Source organism: Lynx rufus, unplaced genomic scaffold (genome assembly GCF_022079265.1).
Source record: "Lynx rufus isolate CCGP_SWC_20201006 ecotype Redwood Valley unplaced genomic scaffold, mLynRuf1.p SCAF_5, whole genome shotgun sequence".
Taxonomy (NCBI): Eukaryota; Metazoa; Chordata; class Mammalia; order Carnivora; family Felidae; genus Lynx; species Lynx rufus.
In genome coordinates this window covers 113,429,561-113,446,367 of record NW_025814867.1, presented here as the reverse complement: position 1 = coordinate 113,446,367, position 16,807 = coordinate 113,429,561, and the positions used below count along the sequence as shown (strand labels likewise).

General features: G+C 36.2%; 1 protein-coding gene across 2 annotated transcripts in view; it reads left to right on the top strand.

Annotated features, from left to right (window-relative positions):
- The window catches only part of EPHA6 (EPH receptor A6), an 884,276-nt gene that overhangs the window by 676,937 nt on the left and 190,532 nt on the right, over positions 1-16,807 (top strand). For both annotated transcript variants that reach the window (XM_047099574.1, XM_047099573.1), the window contains one exon: positions 5,472-5,657. In XM_047099574.1, the coding sequence (XP_046955530.1) occupies positions 5,472-5,657 (186 nt within the window). The remainder of the gene's footprint in view (positions 1-5,471; positions 5,658-16,807) is intronic.

The following is a 16,807-nucleotide window of genomic DNA, read 5'->3' as shown; positions in this document are numbered from 1 at the left end:
ATACCTACCAAATGTGTAAAATAGTTAAACATGAATTTCACAGAAATTTCAGATAATCAGAAATGGTATACAGTAAATATATTATGCTAATACTTTCAAAGCCAAAGATCCCAGGAACACACCGTACTTTAAAAAGTTGGGTTTGTTGTTCGTTTTAGCAAGGGAAAAACACACAACATGTGGGACTGTAGTGTGTGTCAGTAAGGGAAATTTAAATGAAACCTACTAAAGGATTTGGGCTTTCATTGGGTGATTTAGGCAATCTAAGGAAGCAGATTAGATTAGATGCTGCCAGAAAGCAGCAACAATTCTATAATTGAGTGTGTGTGTGTGTGTGTGTGTGTGTGTGTGTGTGTTTTGTATTAAGTATTTTTTATTCTATTTATTTTTATTGATACACATGTAGTTGACACACAATGTTACATTAGTTTCAAGTGTACAACATAGTGACTCAGCAATTCTATGTGTTATGCTATATTCATCACAAGTGTAACTACCACCTGTCACCATAAAACACTATTATAATACCATGGACTATATTCCCTATGCTGCACCTTTCATCCCTGTGACTTTTTCATCCCGTAACTGGAAGCCTGAACTTCCCACTCCGCTTCGCCCCTTTTTGCCTATCCCCCTACCCTCTCCCCTTTGGTGATCACCAGTTTGTTCTCCGTATTTATAGGTCTGTTTCTGCTTTTTTCTTTATTTGTTCATTTTGTTTTTTAGATTCCACACGTAAGTGAAATAATATGGTGTTTGACTTACTTCACTTAGCATAATGCCGTGTAGGTCCAACCATGTTGTTGCAAATGGCAAAGTCTCATTCTTTTTATTGACTAATACTCTGTTGTACATATACATCTTCTTTATCCATTTGCCAATTGATGGACACTTAGGTTGCTTCCTTATCTTGGCTATCATAAATAATGCTGCAATGAACATGGGAGTGTAGATGTATCTTCAATATCCTGTTTTCATTTTCTTTGGGTAAATACCCAGTAGTGGAATTACTGGGTCACATGGTATTTTTTTTTTTTAATTTTTTGAGGAACAGTGCTTCACCCTGTTGATGAGGTACGGATTCTTACCCTAGAGTCATGGAATGCCAAAAACACAACACCCTATGTTAGGCAGGTGAGGTTGGTAGATATTTATCAATTACATGTACTCACAGCCCAGGGAGGAAGAAGACACCACACACTACACAGGGCCACCTGGAGATTGCACTTGGGAACCTACCAAACAACCAGGGAGGTTGTAAGAGACAGGCTTTGTAGTACCAAGAGGATAAGGCACCCTCTGTTTCCCTTAGGAGGATGTGATTGGCTTGTTTGAGTCATTCCACAGACTGACAGGAAAGTGAAACCTGCTACATGGGGATAAGGAAGAACTATATATGAGCCATTTGGTAAAGAGGGATATTTGGCTAGAGAACCATATATATGGGAGCCGAGTGGGAGGGAGAGCCTGTGGGAAGGCTGTTTGAGGCCTTCCCAGTTTCCCCCAGATATTAAAACAGCACATAATATTGGGCTTTAATTTTAGGACTTACACCACAATATCTTAATGAATCTTATCTCCACAGAGGGGAGACAAGAACAAGGATAAGGATAGAATTGGTTAAGAAAGAGCCATTATTCATTCTAGCCAAGAGAGGAGGGCATATTTAGTATTTTGGCATGTGACCTTGCCTTTGTCTGTGCTTAGGCAAAGTACACAGTGACCTTGCTCTGTCTCATTTTGTCATGGTCTCAGAGTAACCTTGTCAAGGCTGGTATAGTGTGTGACAGGAGAGTTACATAGCCCAGCTGTGAAACCGAGGACAGCTTCTGATTGTTGAGCTGCTAATTTTTTCTTTCTCATTTAGAAGGGACTGCTAGTAGTGGAGATTAAATTAGATGGATTTATCAGAGCAAGTTTTCTGAAGGAGGGACCTCAAATCTTGGCCTTTACTGCTTATGAGAAACCATCCCCATGGAGGACTGAGGAAGATGGACAAGGGAGGAAAGAGGACACTTTGTGGAGAACATTCCTATCAGAGGGAAATAGCAAGTGTAAGGAAAGAAATACCTCATTATACCTGAGAGATATGTTCTAAAAAGCCATCAGGAGTGTGGCTCTTGGCTTCATTGACTCTCAAGGGGTTGGAGGTAGGGGAAACCAGAGTCTCAGGACATGGAAGAGCAAATTTTGGAAATCTTCCAAGAGATTGTGAGGCGGGAGTCCCCCAAATGGATGGTTCCCCACCACCTCCACCATTCTTTCACAGTTGTAATTTGGTTATGTAGACTTTACATGGAAAATCCAATACTAATTGTTATTATAATATAATAACAAAATATTAATAATAATACACATCCCAGACAGCACTAAATGGTAGTTATAACCACAGACCCTGGAGCCAGACTTCCTGAGTTCAAATTACAGTTTTACCACTTTCTAGTTTTGTCACGATAGGCAGGTTATTTGGCCCATGTATCTCAGCTTCTTCATCTGCAAAGTGGGGATAATAATGGTACCCACCACAAATGTTTGTTGTCAAGATCAAAATATATATTTAGTTTTTAGATCTGGTTCATGGTAAGCAATGTATAAGTGCTACCTGTGTAATAATGATGGCGACAATGATTGGAAAAGAAAAAAAAAACTATAGTTAGCACCATATTCCTGTAGTCAATGAGTTAATGATGGACTAACCAGTATATAAAAACGTTCACACATCATAGTGAAGAATAATTTATCTTACTGATGGTTATGTACAGGGCCTCAACTCTTGCTACAAGGACAATAATATAATGGAACAGCCTTTGGCAATATCTTAAACTATGCATTTGATTTAGATTATTTTTTCCTCTCTGATATGTCTTATACATTCAGGCCTTCCACAGATAAGGGTTTTAATACATTTCCTGACTGCAATTTTTGGGCTTTGCCTGAAGAATGCACTAGGAGTCTCAGATCTTTAATTGAGGCAACCATATTTAGTGTCACTGAAATAAGTGTGATAACAGCTTGATGGTACAAAGTTTGACATGAAGAAAACACCTACCTGGTGATAATAGGATACATAAATTTCAGAGAACAAAAAAAAAAGAAAGAAAATTACCACTCTGCCTGTCTTGATCAAATAACACCAGTGTTTTCTATTTATTTCACTACATTCAAAAGTTTATTTGGATTACTATGAAATGCTAACAGAAAATCACTTGCATTATGGGCTCAAGACAGGTGAGGAGTTTTAAAATATTGGTGAGCTTCTATTTTCACTAGCAAACTTATTAAGGCAAAATAAAAAAAAGAAATATCTGTTTTATTGTGGATATTTATTATAACAAACCACAGTGGTCCAAGAAGGAATTTGAAGTACCTTAGTAGGCCTGGATGTATAAGACATTAATTTAGACATAGGTACATACCTTTTCTCTCAAGGTTCAGAGCTTCAATAGTAAAATGTCAAACATCTCTACCAATTGCCATTTTTTTAATGTCTGAGAGAAAATCTTTAACAAATTTTTTTTTGTAATTACAAAACTGAAAAACTACAGCCTCCTTTTCCTGTCAACATGAAACATTTAACCTCCAACAGGTTGAGAATATCATTAAGTAAAAACAGACTTTTCTTTTTTTGATGTCAAATTAAACAAGATTTATAAAACTCTAATATCATATGCACTGAACTTGGGGACCCCACTCTAGTCTGAGTTTTCTATTTGCTTGTTTGTTGGTTTAACGTAGAGTAAACTCTCTTGTTAGACTGCTTTCTATTTCTAATAGACATGTTTACACATAATTTAGAAGCAATATTTTGGCTTATTTCCTTCCTAGTGTTTTTTTTTTCACTTAAAAATATCTTAGCATTTATAGCAAAAGGTGGTTAATATTCATGTATAGTCAATATTTAGTTGATTATAATGAATTGGTTCTTCTTTGGACCAAATAAGGATAATTGAAATCTATGGTACTTCAAAAATTTAATTTGGTTCTCTACACTTAAATTTACATTACATTGAACTATTAGCCAGAACTGCTAGCTAATAAACTAACTGAAGATACTTTAATTTTCATTTCTTTCACCATTCCAAAGATTCATATAACTTAAAGTACATGAACAGCACTTTACAGTTGATAAGCACTTTTATATATATCATCACTTTTGATCTTCCCAGTATCCTGATGAGCAAGGGACATTATAGAATTATGGAAGATTTTATTATTATCTTTACTTGATAGATTAATAAATTGGTGATCAAGCATCATGCTCTTAAGCAACTGTAGGTAATTGGCCTCAGAAAAGTTAAGTCTGGAATTTCAAGTTTTATTGAATTTATTGCATTGCACTAAGAAAACTTCCAAACTTCTTTCCCACGATAACCTCACTTGCCACCCTTGGCTTCTGACCTTTGAAACATTGTCTTCATTTTTCTCGCTCCCTCTGTGCACCCCTGCCTGGAACGTTACTGCTTTTCTTGAATATCCAAATTGTACCTATCGCTCAACATCAGCAAAAGTTTCACCTGCTCCAGGAAGCCTTCTAGCTGCCACTGTTTTTAGTTAACTAATACACCATTTGCAGAGATTGGTTCTTATGTTCTTGAGTGTTATATTTGTTCAGCTAAACTCTTCTGCTAGACTATAAGCTCCTAAGAACAGAGACCAAGTCTTACACTTCTTTGAACTCACAGCACTGTAGCACTGGATATGTGTATACGTATACATATATATGTATACATATATGTATATGTATACGTATATGTATACATATTAAATATGTATATTTAATATATATATTAAATATATATATTTAATATATATATTAAATATATATATTAAATTTGTGATAAATATTTGCCTACTATTCATTACTTCCCAATGAAGCCATTGCTGAGCCATAAATTATCTTACTATATTTGTATTCCAACCATGTGACTTGTAATTTAGCCTGTATAATCACCTATTATAGTTGAGTTCAGTGTAGTCATTTCAATATTTTCATGTACCAGTTGACCCTAGCATTGATTTCTGGTGGTAGTGAAGCTCAGATATATGGTCTGCAGGATCAAGTCAGCTACACATGCCTGATGGATTCCCTGAATAGAGCAGACATTTGGCCCATATTTCAGTATTGAGAACAGGAACAGGAAATGTTATACAGTGATTGCTTTTCTATAGAATTACATTAGCATCACCCATTCTGCTAGTCATAATTTCTCTGCAGATCAGGGAGATCTATCAATGGCAGTTCCTGTGCCTTACCATATGAAAGTGCATTCCATTATTCATTATAAATGATGCTGATCAAGCACATCATCATTATAAGTTTAATTTTTAAGAAAGAAATCTCCATGTGGAAATGACACAGTTGACAGTCATTATGTTAAAACAAACAAAAAAAAAACAGTACCGTATGACAACTCAGTTCTTCTGGAATGTAAGTATTCTGCTTAAACAACTACTTTTGTTCATATTTTAAGGAGAATTTGGAGAAGTCTGTAGTGGGCGATTGAAGACACCAGGGAAAAGAGAGATCCCCGTTGCCATCAAAACTTTGAAAGGTGGCCACATGGATCGACAAAGAAGAGATTTTCTAAGAGAAGCTAGTATCATGGGTCAGTTTGACCACCCAAATATCATTCGACTGGAAGGTGTTGTCACAAAAAGTAAGTACTGATTCTCTTCATTACTTCTTTTGTATATCTCTATCTTAGTTCCTTAAAATTAACAAACAAACGAAAACCTCACTAGCAATACCACAGCCATTAAGAGGATAATCTAGTTCAGGGGGCGCCTGGGTGGCTCAGTCGGTTAAGTATCTGACTTCAGCTCAGGTCATGATCTCACCGTTCATGAGTTTGGGCCTCCTGATGGCTAAGAGCGTGGAGCCTGCTTCAGATTCTGTTTCTCCCTCTCTCTGCCCTTTCACTGTCCGCGCGCTAGCGCTCTCTCTCTCTCTCTCTCTCTCTCTCTCTCTCTCTCTCTCTCTCTGTCAAAAATAAATAAAAATATTAAAAATTTAAAAAAAGAAGATAATGTAGTTCAGATATCATCTTCTGAACCCCTCAGAATCTTGATATTAGGCTATGACATTATGAGAGTTTGCACTGGTCACCAAACAGCTGTGAAATGGTATTTATTACCTGTAAATCATTTGCTAATTTAACTTGAAGTAATGAATCAAAAGTAAAGGGCTACATATTTTTCTAACCTCTATAAGCTGTTTACTTCTTCTAAAGCTGTTAAAATTTCAATATTAATAGAAGAAACAGTTAAAATATTTTAGGTCATTAAGGTAAAATACTTCTGCTTGGAAATAAATTTCATATACAAATATGGACGCTTTATCTGAAGTAGAACTTCTAAACAAACATTTTTATATGGAACCCATCTACATAAACGCCATTATAACTAAATTACTTTAATTTATATAAAATGGAAAAAAGAATTAAAATTCGAGGGGAAAAAATCCTGTTTTTACAGAAATAGTGAGCTCAAAGCCATCCCTTTGAACTTTCTTAATATTTCTTAATATAAAATTAATCTTATACTCTAAAAAATAGATTGCTATATAAACACTTTTATTTGAATAATGACAGGACATAAACCTTAACTCATTTCTCCTTATTCACTAAAAATTATAACTTATAAAACCCAATAGCAAATGGCATTTAAAAAAAAGTAATTTAAATCTTTGAGAAGCATTTTTTCATAAAAATGATATTTCTCTTAAACCACTTATATAAAATTAAAATTTCACATCATATTTGAAAACAGGCAAGTATAAAAGCTTACTAAAAGCATACAACTGAGTATGTGTATGAAACTCCTAAGTCCCTCTCATAAGGCATTGACCAACATGCTGTCCAAAGGGAACAGAAGATAACAGTTAGCCTTGACAGTCTGGAAGACCCAAAAGTGTACTTTTGAAGACAGCTGTTGCACTGGTCTGTTACTTTAGTGACCTTAATGGGGCCTTCCGGTATTTATGTCCTTGTGTTGCTCTCTCCATTGGTTCTGGACTTGTCCATGTGTCTGTGTGGAAGCATCTTACACGTTTGCACTTTGGAGCTTGTCCTCTTACAACACTGCTTCCTGTAACCCAGCCTCCAACACTGAGCAAAACCAGTCCCTATGGTGAAGCTTCGAGCAGTATTGCAAAGAGGAGGAAAAGTAGAATGTCCAGTCGACAGGTCTATCTGAGCTGCCCGCAGACAGTCCGCACTGAATGCCAGGCTTGTGATAAACCATCTCAGACATTGCCACCTCTCCCCACTACCACCACCACCAAAGCCAGATGGCTACAGCTGCAGTTGACATCTTCTAGAGCAAAGGAACCACCTACTTCAATCCAGTCAACCCATAAAATCATGAGAGAAGATAAATGTTTAAGCCACTAAGTTTTGAAAACTCCCACCACTTAAGAGTTATACAGCTTTAGGTAAATTATTTACCATCTCTCTCCTTTACTTCCACATCTGTAAAAATAAGACCAAAATAACTCCTACTCTATAGTAATACTGTAAGGATTAAATTTGTTAATATATAAAGCATTTAGCATAGTATGTGTCATAATAAGCCACATTAAACGATCGCCGTTATTGGTGCTATGTGCCAGACATTTTACACATACAGTTGACCATTTCATTTTCATGCAGCTACTATGAGTATCATTGTCCACTGAAGCTCAGACAGGTTAATTAACCTGCAGAAAAACCTCTAATCCAGTAGTATGGCAAGTAGCATGGCTGGTATTCAGGCTGAGTCAAAAGACCTCTAAAACCCATGGGGTGTGTGTGTGTGTGTGTGTGTGTGTGTGTGTGTGTTGGGTTGATTTTTTTTTTCCTTTTTCTATATCATAGTGAATGAATCAGTTTTATACTTTAATTATCTTAATCTTATCTGAATTAAGTGACATTAAATAAATGACAATATGAATAAAATAATATAATACCACTTTTTAAAATAGAGAAAATATTTAGGTTAGTAAAATAAATTACTTCTAAAATGTAAAATTTGTAAAGAACCAGCTATGCCATAATAGCTAGTAAAGACTATAATCTAAAAGAGATAGAAAGAGAGAGTAGAAACAATATGTTAATTATTGTTTATATTGTCTGACTTCCTTGGCATTAATTTGGCATGAACTTTTCAAGTCCTCCTTCTTCTTATATCTCTCTGGAAGAAAAAATATACTTTTGAAGTTGGGTCATGAATCTTTGCAAAGCATTTAAAATAATAATTTAAATATAATGTTGAGGTCTTCTTATGTGTATTTTTGCTTGTAATATCTGGAAATGTGTCAAACAATAAATTCAGAGGTTGAAAAGTATCAGATCTTTGTTTTCTCCCTCTGGTAAATCACATTGTATGACTTTGTTATGTCACATATTGCCATATATTTTATATGCTAGATATAGATATAGATATAGATATAGATATAGATATGGATAAAAGTAATGAAAAGGAAAAAGATTTATATAGCTCTATGAAGTAGTAAGATTTATTTATCCTAAATCAACTGAATAGGTTTAGTGAGATAGTCTGTGGCACGTGGCTGCCCATTTGAAATACTCCCCAATGCAGTGATTGTTCCATATGTCGAATAATCTTGTCTAAAAATGGGACCAGTGACCTCTACAAAGCCAGATTTGTATGCTTCCTAAGTCAGGGTCCTTGTTCCACCTCAAGAAAAAAGAAAGAAGTGGGGGGAAGGAAAGGGAGGAAAAGATAGTTGAGAAAGGACAGATGCAATATGCTTTTGAATGGCAATCATCATTACAGTTTGAACTTGTAAAAGTGAGCCCATATAAGGGTGCTGGGCTGTTGCTGAGGTGGATGTAGAGATAGAGAAAGGGGTAATTCCCACAAAGATAAGTGGGCATATTTATACTCTTATCTTCTTGACTCAAGTGCTATGAGATTTTTAGGAGAAAGGCAATAAATAAATGAATGCCTCATTCCCATAAACACATGGTAATTGTTCCAAGATTGCCCTTAAGTAGCTAAAAGATAGCTAGCAATTAATGCTCCCTAAGGACTACCATATTGCATAAAAGATAATACTGACAAAGATAAAGATGAAGCATAAGTTTATGCAGTCATGTTAGTAGAGTATCCTGGGGTTCTGAGAAATAAACTCACAGACTCTCAGTTGAAAGTAATGCAAAATTATAGATCAAAATCTTCATCAGATCCTTTTATAAATTCTTAATAGGGATACTTTTTATCTTATGTATACGTTTTATCTCCAAGAGATACATATTACAAAGTTCTTGGGAACACTTTGCTCTTTCATATTCAAAGCATATAACTACTTTTATTTTAAACTTGAAAGTTAAATGATTAAAAGCTGCATTATATAAAAAGTGTGTGTGATAAAAGTTGAACCTATTTATTTGATACGCATCACAATTTCATTAACCTGTTAAGATAAAACTGATATAAACAGAGATTAACCGAGCTAAACCATATGCTTAGCACATACTTTTTGTCCAACAAGCAAATAGAAGCCATTAGTTAGAGAACAGACTTGTAGCCATTAGTAGCATGCATAGTAGCAATTTGTAACTGGTAAGGTATACACCAGTGTCATTAGTTTCTTAACCAAAAGAGAAAGTACTACCCTCCTATAAAAAGATAAAAATAGTGGTTAAATGATGAAGACATACAGTGCGGTAACCACACTCCTGAAGCCTGGCCCAGCAGTTTGAATCATGATGATGGAAGGAACAAGAGAGAACTGATGAAGTGCCTATCTCCCAGCTTAGAGGCTGATAATTAAATTTAGATATACCAACTATATCTCAGGTAAATCATAGATCTAGTAAGGAGTAATAGAAACCAATGAGGATAGCAAATGAATTCCCAAACATAACTTCATTTCATTGTAGGACTTTCCTAAAGACATTCTGTGGGGACAGAACAGGAGCTATAACAAGAAAGTGCCAGCATGCCCAAACCTCTTTAAATATGGCAGAGTACTGTGGGTTCCTTTCAGACAGTTTCAGTGGGTCTACACAGACTCTAAGAGAGTAGATTCAAGTCAGTCAAATACATTGTACAGTAACTGCAAGAGAACTGCCCCTCTGGTTCCAGAATTGCATTCTCCTTGTCAAGTAATACATTGCCCAAGATTTCTGACTATTACTGTTGCCACCAATGTGATCTCTGCCTCTCCACCTGGTGTGCGTCCAGCTACCAGTTACAGGGTCTTGACCAAGTCTTCCACGTCTTTAGGCGTCAGTTTTTTTTTTTTTAATCTACACAAAAGATTGAAAAGTGCAGATTGGACTAGAAAACAGTAAAAGTCACATTTAGCCCTAATATTTTCTGTTCCATTCCTTTGCCAAAGGAAGAGGGTCACAGATGTTGGTGAGGAAAATTTGTGCCATTGGTAACTTATCACCCCACTTGTAATTTTTTAAATAACTTCAGGTTTGTATCAGTAATCCAAAGAGAAGATAGAGAGGTTCCAGAAGAAACAAAAAGTCCCTTTAATAAAGTTTTATTTTAACAATCTGTGAGAGAATGTATAGGTAAAATTTTCCTATAAGGCAAAATCAAGGTTTGGATATAAGGAATATACATTGTAGGGGTAAATATTCGGCAAAACTGATTCTAATAAAATAAATTAGATAGTTTCCCCCCCCAACCCACCGGCCTCTGGAGTTCACCCATTCTGCTAGCTAAGATAGTTTGAGAGGTTTGTTTTGCTTTGTTTTCCGAGACAGTTATTGAGCACCACCAGGTGTTAGAAGTTATTTCTGATTAAAACCCAGAGCTATAGAAAGGAAGCACTCAGTGTTTGTGAGAAACCCACTTGTTGGTGTCTGTCCACTGGGAGCAACAGACAAGCAGGCCACTATTTCCCAGTGTGATGTGTGCATGTGTTGTTCTGGATACAGTTATTGTTAATTTATTCATCCATTTATTCAGTGAATATTTACTTACTGGGTGCCCACTCGTCTAGTCAGTGGTAATATGGTATTGAAAAAGAGCTTCTATCTACTGGAGGAAACCAAAAGTAATTAAATGCATGAATATAATTTTAGGTAAAGAGAAAAAAACCTGAATGAAGTGAAAGATCAAGCCCTGACAAGATTTGGTAGGAGAATATTCAGGCAGAGAAAACAGAAACTCTTGTGACTAAGAAAGAAGTTGGCATGTTTCGGTCATCCAAAACATCAAAGGCAAAGTAATAGCAGTAATACAGATTAGGGCATCCAAAACATCAGGGGCAAAGTAATATGTAATACAGATTACATATTCAAAGGAAAAGAACCATAGGCAGGCAAAACAGTGAGGGGACTAGTGTAGTAATCCAAGTAAAACATAATGGGAAACTAAATTAGATAAGTAAAGATAAGAAGAAGGGAATAGAGTCAAGAGATATTTCCAGAGTTAAATTGGGAGACTTCAGTGACTGATTTCAGATGTCTTACAAGTTTCTGGTTTAACACAAGAGAAGAAATTCTGAAGAAATGCAGATTTGGAGAGAAAATGATGAATTCTAACTTGATGTTGTATCTGAGGTGCCTGGGACACTTAAAGAAATCCAGGAATCCTCTGGAACCTGGGTGGACGTCTAGGCTGCAGGTGAAAATTTAAGAGTACTCATCAGATGGATGGTGAGGGGCACCTGGGTGGCTCAGTCGGTTAAGCATCCGACTTCAGCTCAGGTCATGATCTCATGGTCCGTGAGTTTGAGCCCCACATCGGGCTCTGTGCTGACAGCTCAGAGCCTGGAGCCTGCTTGAGATTCTGCATCTCTCTCTCTCTCTCTGACCCTCCCCCGTTCATGCTCTGTCTCTCTCGGTCTCAAAAATAAACAAGCAAACAAACAAAAAGATGGATGGTGATTGGTAGTTGAAGCTATTGGGAGGACAAGCTTACCCAGAAGGTTGAGGAGAACTATCCTTAACAGGCAAACTGAAGATGAAAAGCTTACAAAAGATACAGAAGAAACAACCTAGAAGAAAGGTTCCTAAGAATGAGGGAGAGGCCAATAGAGTAAAGGGAGCTGGGAAGCCAAGTAAGACAAGGATTGAGAATCATCTGTTGGGTGAGGCAATCAGGAGCGCACAGCCCATTACAGCTTATATGAAGATGGTCAGATTGCAGTGGACTATAAGGTATGTGCACACTGCAGTCAGACTGATAGGTTAAAATGCAAATTAGATTGTGTTGATTTCTTACTTACATTCCAGATGCTTACCATGCTATGTTATTCATTCATTCAAGTAATATTTATTATGTACCTAACTACTGTGTGCCAGGCACTTTAATAAGCATTAGGCATTTGGCAGTGAAAAAGAAAGCCAGAATACCTGTCCTCCTGGGTCAGGTCCATACGTCTATGTCCTCTGGTTTCATTCTTCTCTAGTCTCTTGAATTGTAGATTACATTCCTGCTGAATGACAAAAGCATCTTAAAACTTACCCTCATTTATTCCATTTATCTCTTCCTCTTTGAAATCCCTGAGGAGCTGAATGCAAATGTACCAAGCTGACCCTAATGGGTACATAGATAACTACGGTATGAAAAGGATATTGGTACCTAGAAGGCCCAGACACCTCTGGAGTTACCAGCCTCCTTTTTTTTTTTTTCAGTCATGTAAGGGGCAAGGTCATTTGCTCAAGTGATAGGTAAAGGGCTTGGGGTATTCCTGAATGTTTGAAATAGCCCTGAGAAGAGTGAGAAAGAAAACAGACCAGGAAAAGTTAGAAAGGTTGTGAGTATCACTGAGGACACAAGAGAACTTGGAGATCATGACAGAACTGCTACCCCAAAGATTGTGGTTAACAAATGTGGTTAACAAATGTGGTTAACAAATGTGGTTAACAAAAGGAACGATGAGAGGCAGCAAGAAGAGAAGAAATCCTAATTTGTCTTAATCTTTTCTCTCTTCTCCTAATATCTACTATTTGCTGCTACTGAAAAGAGTGATGAATTATAATTGTGCAATTTTTGGAGTCTCAGTGGATTCTTGGGATATTTGCTGCAAAGCATTTGCCACTTGGAATTATAATCTATACATATTGATAAATAGAAAATGAACTAGGGGTGCCTGGGTGGCTCAGTCGGTTGAGCATCTGACTTTGGCTCAGGTCATAATCTCATGGCTCATGAATTCAAGCCCCGCATCGCATCGGCTCTGTGCTGACAGCTCAGAGTCTGGAGCCTGCTTCAGATTCTGTGTCTCCCTCTCTCTCTATCCCTCCCCTGCTCATGCTCTGTCTCTCTCTGTCTCAAAAAATAAATAAACATTTAAAAAATTAAAAATAAAATAAAAATAAAATGAACTAACTGTGACTATAAGAAATAGTAACAAGATGACATACTCTGGTAGCCTTGCGTACCTCACTCCATTCAAGCAGCACTGGGGCTAATTGGGAGCAGCAGCTTATACTCTGCCAGAGTGTGCTTCCCTATTTACAAGAGAGAAGGTACTTCTTCAGTGTTCAGGAGGAATTTATTCTTGTTCCTTCCGTGTTTAAGTATCTGGGTTTTCTCAAGGTCATTCAGTTTAATCACCTTTCTAGATCTGCCTCTAACTTAATATGTCCTTCCTGTGGTTCTCCCCTCTCCCTAACCAGCCTGCTAATTATCAGGTAGACTGTAATAAGATATAACAGGTTAAAAATTCTAGTAACAAGTTGCTCAATATGAAGATAGCACTGTAAAGTATAGAACTAGGAGAGAAAAAGGAATATAAATACAATCTTATGTATACCTAATGCTGCCCTTTAATATCTCAAAATCAAAATGAATAGAATTATCTAGAGGGTGAAATCTTACTCATTTTCAAAAATAAAAATTCCTTCTAAATCATTCATGATGAAGTTTTTTTTTTCTTCTGGTGAAAAGTTTGATGGTGCCGAATTTGAGAAGAGCTATAGATAACTCTATATAATAGACATAAATTTGCATCATGACATCAGGAGCATGAGAACCATTCTACCAGACTGGAAGTTCAGGCAATCAGTCATTACTGAGGAAATTTCACCAGGTTCCTGATGGTCTTATGTAGGACTGGATAAAGAACAGTAGAAGTCTTAATCACTGCAAATAATTATGGGCTCCTTGCATATGTGGCTTCTAATAAAAAACTATCCAGGAACTCCTGGGTACCTTAGTCTGTTAAGTGTCCAATCCTTGGTTCAGCTTAGGTCGTGATCTCACACAGTTCATAGGTTCAAGCCCCATGTTGGGCTCAGCACTGACAGTGCAGAGGCTATTTGGGATTCTCTCTCTCCCTCTCTCTCTGCCCCTCTCCCCCACAAAATAAAAATAAAAAAAAAACTATCCATAAACTTAATGAATAAAAATTTAGCAAGCTCCTTATTTAATTTCATGATGATGCATATTTTAATGCTTATTTTGTTGTTGTTGGAATATGTTACTCTGACTTTTCTCCAATTTTCATTTTGACATAATTTCAAACTTAAGAAAAATTTGTGAAAATAATATAGTTCCCACATAAACTTCACTCGGTTTCCCCTGATGTTAACATTTTACATTAACCATAGGATTATTATCAAAGCCAAGAAATAAATATCAGTACAGAACTATTTACCAAACTACAGAATTTTGTCCAAATTCTATCAGCCTTTTCACTACTGTCCTCATCTGTCCCAGGGTCCTGTGAGAGTTCCCACATCCCCTTAGGATCTTCTAATCTGTGGCAATTCTGCAGTGTTTCCTTGTCTCTCATGACCTTGACACTTTTCAAGAGTACTAGTCAGTTATTTTGTAGACTGTCCCTCAGTCTAGGTGTGTCTGTTGTTTTTCCATAATTTGATTTGTGGTTATGAATTTTTGGCTGGAGTATCACAGAAGTTATATACCTTTGTGAACATCATGTCCATATGCCTTATTCCTGGGATGCTAACATCAATCACTTGGTTAAGGTTTTGTCTTCTAGATTACCCACTATAAAGTTACTTTTCCCCTTTTGTAATTAATATATGTTTGGGGGGAGATAATTTAAATTATACAAATATCCTGTTTCTTTTCAAACTTTTCCCTACTAATTTTATCCATAGTAGATCTTGCCTACAGCAGTTATTACTGCTATTTTCTAATGGTGAGTATTCTGTTTCTTTAGCTGTTCTATGTTTATTAATCAGAATACTTCTTTAAGGAACAGTTGTATTTCAGAATGTTCTATAGATAGAATTATAGAAAATGAAGCCTTTTGAGTCTGGCTGCTTTCTCTTAGCAGAATGCGCTTGAGAGTCATTCACCTTTGTTGTTGTTATTATGGAGTAATATTTCTTTGTACAGATGTACCATAGTTTGGTGATACATTCAGTGGTTGAAGGACAATTGGTCTGCTTTCAGTTTAGATGATTGTTAGTAAAATTCTGTGAACATTAATGCACAGGTGTTTGTGGGAACACATATTTACATTTAACTTGGGTAAATGTTTGGGTATGGAATGACTAGATTGAAAGATAAATATGTGTTTAATTTTGTAAGAAACTGCCAAAATGTTTTCCAAACCTGATGTACCATTTTACATTTCCACTGGTAATGATGGGTTTCAGTGGTTCTGTGCTATCGACAATACTTGGTTTTGTAACTTTTTTAAAAAAATTAGCCATTCTAGTGAACCTATGTCAGTATCTTATTGTCATTTTATTTTTCAACGTTTTTATTTATTTTTGGGACAGAGAGAGACAGAGCATGAACGGGGGAGGGGCAGAGAGAGAGGGAGACACAGAATCGGAAACAGGCTCCAGGCTCTGAGCCATCAGCCCAGAGCCTGACGCGGGGCTCGAACTCACGGACCGCGAGATCGTGACCTGGCTGAAGTCGGACGCTTAACTGACTGCGCCACCCAGGCGCCCCTCTTATTGTCATTTTAATTTGCATTCCCTAATGACTATTAATTTTGTCATCTTTTCATATGTTTATTTGCTATCCATATATATCTTCTTGGTGAAATGTGTCTTCAGATTTTTACCTATTTTCTTGCACTGGGTTAGTTTTTTCTTAATTTTGAGTTTTTAAAGTTTGAAAAAATATTTTCTAGATACAGTTCTTTGTCAGAAATGTGATTTGTAGATTTTTTCTGGTTTTTAGCTTTTTTTTATCTCTTTGTTTTCATTTTTGTTTTTTATTTATTTTTGTGTTGTTTTTCTATGAAGTGTGTCTTTAACAGAGTAAGTTTTATAAGATTTGGTTATATCTAATTTATATTTTTTTTCTTTTATGGATTATACTTCTTGGTGTGATATCTAAAAACTTTACCTAACCCAAAGTTACAAAGATTTGTTCTTCTTTCCTCTAGAAGTTTTATAGTTTTGCACTTTGCATGTAAGTCTATGATCCATTTTGAGTTTAGTTTTGTATGAAATGTGAGGTATGGGCCAAGGTTTTTTTGTTTTTGTTTTTGGGTTTTTTTTGCATATTTATCATTTTATCACCATTTGTCAAATTAGTTGTTTTTTAAATAAAACTGTTTTACTCAGTTTTAAGGTTCCTTCTTTGCTTCGATAGCTTTCCTTTACCTCCTTCACCCACCAGACAAACCTCATGCTGCCAAAGCTAGAAATTCAAGGTTCTATTTGATTGGCCCCACTCACAACATACCTTTAGCTTTATCTTCTGCCTTTTATACCTTTAAGTTTATATTCTATTAACAGTGAATCCTTGGTAATTCCCCTGAACACACTATGCTGTTTCTTATTTCACATATTTTGGGGAAATTCTCCCTCTCCTCTGCCCCCATCACCCTTAATTCAGCCAGGAAACTCTACTTATAAAGGGATGACACAGCTTATATGAAACTTCCTTTCTAGATCTCTGC